At 38.0% G+C, this 8,090-nt stretch overlaps 1 protein-coding gene across 1 annotated transcript in view; it reads right to left on the bottom strand.

Moving 5' to 3' along the window:
- Positions 1-6,713: 6,713 nt before the first annotated feature.
- The window catches only part of LOC123978362, a 20,660-nt gene continuing 19,283 nt past the window's right edge, over positions 6,714-8,090 (bottom strand). Inside the window, exons 7-8 of the mRNA XM_046061603.1 lie at positions 7,839-7,907; positions 6,714-7,430 (exon numbers count right to left, since the gene is read on the bottom strand). Of these exons, the coding sequence (XP_045917559.1) occupies positions 7,314-7,430; positions 7,839-7,907 (186 nt within the window). The 3' untranslated portion in view covers positions 6,714-7,313. The remainder of the gene's footprint in view (positions 7,431-7,838; positions 7,908-8,090) is intronic.

Here is an 8,090-nt window from a genome sequence, read left to right as displayed (position 1 = left end):
TCACATTTTCACAAGGCAAAGTGACTTCATCTCCAACTCTGACAGTGAAGGAGAGGGGAAGTTTTTCAGCTGCTGCTGTTGAGAAAATGATGAAAAATAAAGTGAAATGAGAAAATGTCTGTTATGTTCATAGTTAGTGACGATTATTTCTTTATCCTTAGTTTCCAAGAGTTCACTAAACTCACCACATTAGAAACAACAGATTTGGTTTTCTTAGTTAAATCAAATGTAGCTAATAAAGAATCTTTAATAATATTGATCAAGTTATTTTTTACAATGTGCCTTCCATTTATATATGTGATATATGTATTCTTACCTGTAAACTGAAGCACCGCTGTAAGAAATAAAGAAATCCATTTGAACTCAACCATCATGATTCTCTGAGTCTCTCCTTCTTCTGTCTCTTGTTCTCGTGCTCAGAACTGTCTGAGTTTCTAAACTAGTGCTTTAGTAGAGAGACGCTGCAGCTACTTCCTGTGGTTAGGATGATGTCACTTCGTCGTAGTGACTTTTAGTCTGTTTTAGATTTCAGTCTCTCTGAATTTCTTGTCAATGTCCAAACACCCAAAAACTTTCAGCAGAAACACATGAGCTTGAAGTGTTTGTCACGGTTTGGTGTGGGTGAGGCAGGTTGGAGGACCCAAACGCAGGACACAAGGCAGGAAGAGGTATAGTACAAAGTGGTTTTAATGAATGAACCAAAAGCGAGCACACTTACAGGTGAGTGGCTGAATACAGAGTCCAAAAACTAAGGTAGTCCAAACAGAGATCCAACGGGAGCAGGGTAAAAGGGAGACACGACAAACAGGAGACCTCACAGCAACTCCAGGAGACAGCATACAATGACCCGACAAAGACAAGACAGAAACACCAGGTATACACACACACACACACACACACACACACACACACACACACACACGAGCAGGGCGGGAGCAACACATGAGGCTAATGAGGCACAGGCAGGGAGAGAGAGCAGGGGAAAACAGAGACAGACATGCAGAGGGATAACTGGGGTAACAGACATGACAAGGGTTACCAAACACTAGACGACAGACAAGACAGACCCCCAAAACCCAACATACTATAAGGAAGATACTAACTAAAAAGTGCAACACAAAGAATGGCTGTCCGGCAGAGTGTGACAGTGTTCTTGGGCAAGATACTGAAAAGGTCCAGAAAAAAAGTTATTTCACGAGAAAAACGTCATCATTGGGTGGAGTTCACTCGACTCCTTATCAGTTATACATTTATTTTTCACTGCCGGATAAAATTGATGTGTAGCGTGAGCAGGTATGAAAATTGGCCACGCTCAACGTCTGAGAGTTGACAGCTCTGGTGTTACCTTATTTACAGGTTAAGCAAGCTAAAGCTTTGATAGTCTGCCTGTCAGACATACATAGTGCTTATGAACACATTGTTTGGCCAGAGATTTGGCCATTGCCTCCCTAAATGCTTTTATTTTTTTTGTTTTGGGCCCCTGACAGGCTGCAGTGTTCGCTTAAAGGTTCAGTGTGTAATATTTCTCAGGATCTATTGACAAATGCAATATCATATCCATAACTATGTTTTCAGTGGTGTGTAAAGATGTGAATGGATTGCGAGCATAACTACCTGTAAACGCCTTATTATCTACCAATCCTACTACTATAAATTTAGGTATTTGTCCCAGTCAGCTTCTCCTCGATTGTTTATTTTTTTCTAGTCTTAGAATTTTGGCGACGCCTCTTTGGTTGGGAACTCCCTCTTTTCCCAGGAGGGCGTTTTATTGGTCGGAGGGCCATGGCTGCTATTCCCAACCCCTCTTGCTGCCTGTTGTCACAATTCATGACGTTAGTAATAACATCCGTAGCTATGATTTTAGCCACTGTCTTTAAATGAGGGGCAACAAATGTAAATCCTTTCTTGAGTAAGGGGAATGCAAGTCTAAACAGTCCCCTAAAAATACCCCCTAACCCTGCTGCGTACTGAGAACCGAGTCCGCTGTATCCTGGTAAATATATATAGTATGTAACATATTTGTCCGCACTGTGAACATATGGCTGATACGTTTGCTCCTTGTCTAATATTTTACCGGACAGAAGTGGTCTGTCATAAGTATTTGTGATCATATAGTTGTTTGGTGCTGTTATATGTACAATTCTTAAAAGAGGGACATAACTGTCACCCAATGTTTGATGTTTAACAATATGTAAACAAACATACTGTACAAGACTGCGTTAACATCGGCAGGATGTGGCGCCAAATATGGTATCAGAGACAACACCGCGTTTGTTCGTGGTTGACACCTAAACGTCGCAATTCCCTCATGAGTTTTAAACTCCAGGGATAAATCCCAACATTTGTGCAAGTTTTGAAGTCTTGAAACGTTAATTCTACATCTCTCGTTGGTAAAATGCTTACTCTGTTAGTAATGTTGTTGTAATCAAGTTCGATGTGACCCATTTTGTTTTCAGATAAACAACTGCTGAGTTCAGCTATTATCTGTGACATTGTTGTATAATCCTGATGTCGCTGATAGAGTTGTCCTCTTGTTTGATTTTTTTATCAAACACAACAAATTTTGAGTCTTCTGGTGAAAAAGATTTCCATGTTATGGGTTTATTGAATCTCTATCAACCCCACCTTGTGTGCTGATTTAAAGTTTAAAGGCTTGGATAGCTTTGTTATAAACTTTGCTATTATATTGTCGGGGTAAAATAATGCAGACGAGTTGCTGGGCAGGGTGACAAAAAAATCATCCACGTCCATTTATATGTGTGTTTGTAAGCTGCTAAGGTAGCTGAATGACCTATTTTTCCTAAATCCACGAGTTAAATTTATCTGGCCATCCGACCCAATTGACTAACACCATGTCCCGGCGAGATAAAATCTTTTCTATTTTAAATGTTTTGTTTTTATCTATAATAACCTTTTGCATCTCTGGTTCATAAAATGTTCCCTGTAATATTTCCCCATCATAATCTTTTAACCTGTAAACAGGAGGATCCCTTGACAAGCATTCCTTTACAGTAAAGTATCAATATAATTTTGGTCATAACCGTTTTTAAAACTACTCTTTTGTTTCATACAAGTTGTTAAATACGATATCATCATTGTCTTTTGTTATATCAATCGGTTTCATTTTAATACTGCGATGAAAACTCTGATTGTAGGAGGTGACTCAATCCTGCAGTACATCTACGTATCGTTTAGAATTATCGGCTGTAAAATAACACCTCATTTTAGATTTCAGAGTCCTATTAAAACGTTCTACTACAGATGCCTTAGTCTCATTTGATGTGGGAAAGTGTACGATACTATTCATTTTCATTAATGCTTCAAAATCTTTGTTTAAGAACTCTTTTCCCTCGTCTGTTTGTATTTTATATAAAATATCTTTAAAGGATGCTGCGACGCATTTACCCCTCTTGTTTTTTAAACAACGTGCCCATGCATATTTTGAAAACAAGTCTATACATGTTAATAAATAGCGTACCCCAATCCCTTTCTGCAGAATAAGCGGACATGTCAACTAGATCTAGCTGGAATTGCCAATCTATTGAATTCACTAAAACCTTTCTCTTACAATGCACTGGAGCCGTCTTGTGTAGAGTATAAGCATCTTGCTTCATGAGCCAGTTTTCTATATCTGAATCTGCACACCGAACTTCAGTACTGTCAAATATAACCTTTTTAAGGTTATAATGTTATTTTAAGGTCCGTAACCCCCTACATTGTCTGTCGCATAGTATTTATTTTTCATCACCTCCTCCGTGATCTTTGTTACAAAGACTGACCCTTCAATGCCCAAGCGTTTTATTTCCAAGGACACAGGCCTACACGACATATCTGTCAGTGAGGATTACAAGTATACACTTTTCAGAAAATCAATACGTGCAGCTATGTTTTTACAAACCAAAGATTCAACACATCACATCATCAACATCGACATGTTGCTTTCTGGTTTGCATTAAAACACACAAATCAATACTAAAAGTCCAAAAACAAAACACATGACCCAAATGAAATTCATTATTATTCAAAGGAAAAACATTTGCCTCATCGAGTAGAGTAGATTTCACATCTGCATATTTATCTGCAGTCATTTGCACCATGGTACGCCATCCTATGTCTAGCTTAGGTTTACTGTAACTCCTAATCAGTCTGTACTGTTGTTTTTTGTTGTTAGAGAACCACACTCACACCTTGTATATGCTTTATAGATAAACAGTCCAAACTGTAGACCCGGACTCTGCATCCTTTATTAACTCTCACCTGAGCACAAAATAGTGTCCTGATCCGACACCCTGAAGCGGTTGCTGCCACGCCTGTTGATCCACCCCATACACATTCTCTCACACACTGTCTGTGTCAAATATTGCATTGTTAACAGTTTCACACAACAGTGCTCTCCTCTTATACATGATATATCTCTTTTTGACATAGTTTAGTAGACTATAAACATTCTCCATTGTTTTTTAGTGTTTTTCACCCTTTCAGATGTCCAGAGATTCCTTAACTACTGTGCTCACACAGTCCTCCACTCTAACTACCCGTTAAAGTGATGCAATGAGAAACATGTTCCTCAACCAAATCTGTAGAGCGCCTGCAGCAATATACCGAATGCTGCACTCACACGTTGGCACCATCCCAAGACCGCGTAATAAATACTTTAGAGCATCTGCAAAATTTTTGTTAAAAAGCTTCTGCGTAATTTCCCCCTTATGTCCTTTGCCCTATGTCCTTTCATATGAAGCTGTACTGTCCAACAAAATACTAATGAAGACACTCATTTTAAATTTAAAGTTTGATGTTGATGACACCAACTAGCATAGAAATAGCTCTAAAAAGGGGCTTGCTTGTTAAACATTTCTATTTCTAGAGATGTGCCTTCCAGAGCGCTGTTAATATATGGGGGTGGAAAATACAAAATGTATAAGGAATATATTTAATGTAATAATTTAATAGACATACGGTAGCTTTGCTTAGCCTACATGCAATGAAACAAGCGCCTGACTCTCTCCATCCGTGTAGAATATATAGGCTAGTATACCCCAATGTAGTTGATCATGTGTTGTACGCTAATTCCAATGTTTCTTTTCTTGATTCCCATGTGGAGAGACAAAACTTTTTAAATGACGTGTACATTTTGACTGGTTTTCCACCAATGCAGCAGTAGGTTATATTACTTACTAAAGAGAATGTGTTTAAAGACTGTATGTACTGATCGTCAACAGTTTCAGCGCTATCCTTAACAGACATGGATTTCCATTAAGAACTTTGGCTGAACTCCTGATATTTGTATTGTAAGTATTTTCACTCTGTGTTGTGTTGACTGCAGTTTCAGTGTTGGAAATTTTAATATTAAGTTCTTCTGAGGGTTGCACATATTTTGAACGCCCTGCTTTCCCATGAACTAGTCTGATTAACTGTAAGAATCAGGTACATATTTCTCCTCTGGTAAATTCAATTCACTTGAACTTGTTTCTTAAAAAGAAAAAAGCTAAAAAAAGGTCTTACTATGTAGTACATAACTTTGAGAATAATTCCACAATGACGCTTACCAACCTACCTATCTATTTACATATTGAAGCATAAATATAGTATTCCACTGTTGAAAGTAAATCTCATTGTATCAAGCATAATCTATACTAATAATCATTTAGATGCTTAATTGGGCTGCAGACCACTGTTTGTTTTGAAGCATGTGCTATTCGTGGTTGGGTTCATTTTTCACTTCACTTTAATTTAGTGGCCAATTGATGTTTGTGTGTCTCTTTGGTGTTTATCAAGAAAATTTGTACTAAAACTTTGTATCAAGGTACAAACTTTAGATTCTAAAATTGGAGACTGTATATAGTGTGATAAATTCCAGAACAATAGTTTTTTACATGGAAATCAATATGACTTTTTATACGGATGTATGCGTTTAAAGTCATTCAGATTGTTTGTGAAGAAAATGGTTGCCTCAAACTTGTTGGATTGCAGCCTGTAAGACTTAAGATAGTTGAATAGATAGAACTGAGCCGTCCATGTTGAGTTCAGTGTTCATGTGCACTTGAGCAGCTCTAAGTGCTCTGAGTGTAATTTGATAATGAAGATGTAATTTCATAATCAGTATTGGTGTCAGCACATGAGTAGTACCAGTAGTACCAGCCTTGGAAAATGTTTTGTGGACCCTTTTCCCATCTTAAGTGGCTTGGTGTGAGATGTAAAGATGAGTATTTTGATAACTAAATGATGGATTCATGAATGTTTAACTTTAAACATAATAAGTAATACTGAGGACTCTTTTTCTTTTGTAAGAATGCTTTGGCAGTTAAGAGGTTTAATTTGACTTTTTTTTAATGTTTGATTCACCAATATGCATTTATCACGCTTTTATCCAAAGCGACTTACAATGGCTGTACATGTCAGAGGTCGCACACCTCTGGAGCAACGAGGGGTTAAGTGTCTTGCTCAGGGACACAATGGTGGATGGGTCACAGTGAGGAATTGAACCCAGGACTCCCACACCAAAGGCAAGCATCTTATCTATGTGCCATCTCCATCGCTTTACATGCATATGGCCAAATATGCAAATTAGCTGATGACGTCATTTAGCTATTTCTAGCGACTTTTCAGAAAACCAATAGTTACTTCCGTACTGAGGAGTTTTTTGGTATTTTTTTAAACTTTATTAACCACAATCAGATGAACAAAAAAGTGAGGCCACAGCCAATCGACAAAAAGGCAGTAAAAATTGATTTAATAATAAGTGATATCACTGAAAAACTACAGACAGACCTTCTTTTCTTATGGCTGACATGAGCTGGTATCTGGAATTAACACCGGTGAAACTTTAACACTTGTGTGTTTCCACATTTTCCTCTCATTCAGCTGTTTGATTCAACTCTCAAAAGAGACTCAATCAAGATGAGCGCTGTCCCACTTCCTCTGAGTTTGCTTTAAATTACTTTCATAACAGAACATAAAAAATAACCTGAACAGAGATATAGATGTTAAAATGACTGCATATCAAACAATAACAGCTGATACAGAAATAACAGTAAAAACTAATACATGTTTAACTACAACACAGCACTAGCACATTAAAGTGCCTGACAGCAAGTTCATCAAGCTAAATGTCCCATATATTATGTTCAGTTACATTTCAAGCAGCCAGATAATGTTGTTATTGTGCTACTAGTTAACCTACTGCACCCCCTTCTGGACTAAAAGGCTTTTTACAGCAATAAATCCTGAAAATGATCATAAAATAAGTCTAATAAAAACATTTATCAGTTATCAATGAATTGTAATGATATGAGCTGTAACTACACTGTGGTCTCTTATTTGTTTGGTTTGTTGACGGTGGCGTAGAGGTCGCTGGGATCAGCTGAGAAGGAAGCTTTCACGCTGCTGTAGGTCACTGCATCATCTTCATCATCACCATCTTTACCCAGAACCTGGAAAAGAGACAAACAGTACAACACAGAAATTACACAACATTAAATGAGACAGAATAATGCAGGTAAATGCAACATTATGATATCCAGCAGCACATAAACACAAAGCTCAATAATGAAACAGCAAACAACATTACAAAGAGCAACACAACACAAAACAGTGAGTCAGTCCAGTCAGTTCAGTTTGAAGATGTGCTGTTAAAGATCTGTTTGTACATGTACTGAGCTCCTCTGGCCGCTCGTTGGTGAGATATTTTGTTCTGGACCAAAGTGTTGGACACACTGACATCACAATCCTTACATGTAGACCTGGTCTTTAAAGGGAAAATAAAGAATCTGTCCTGTTTTTATACCTGAGAAGTGTTTTCATTCACTGCCATCATCACTAGAACCAATCAGACAGCTTACCCGGCCTTTACTGTTGGTCTTCCTGGTGTAGCTGATGGAGGCGTAGGAAACACCATCTTCAGGATCAGCCTACACAGAGAAGACAACATAATGGCTGCTCAGTAACATGTGGACTTGATTGTGTTCTGGTCTGTTCTGGTGTCGTCCAGCTGCATCATCAGACTCCCCACTTCTTCTCTTGCAGAAACAACTTAGATTCAAGAGTCACTGTGTGTCTCATAGAGCTACATTTTGAACAACAAATCTAAAAAC

The sequence above is a fragment of the Micropterus dolomieu genome, linkage group LG10 (genome assembly GCF_021292245.1).
Source record: "Micropterus dolomieu isolate WLL.071019.BEF.003 ecotype Adirondacks linkage group LG10, ASM2129224v1, whole genome shotgun sequence".
Classification (NCBI taxonomy): Eukaryota; Metazoa; Chordata; class Actinopteri; order Centrarchiformes; family Centrarchidae; genus Micropterus; species Micropterus dolomieu.
The sequence above is the reverse complement of the archived record's forward strand: the minus strand, read 5'-3'. Positions and strand labels throughout refer to the sequence as shown.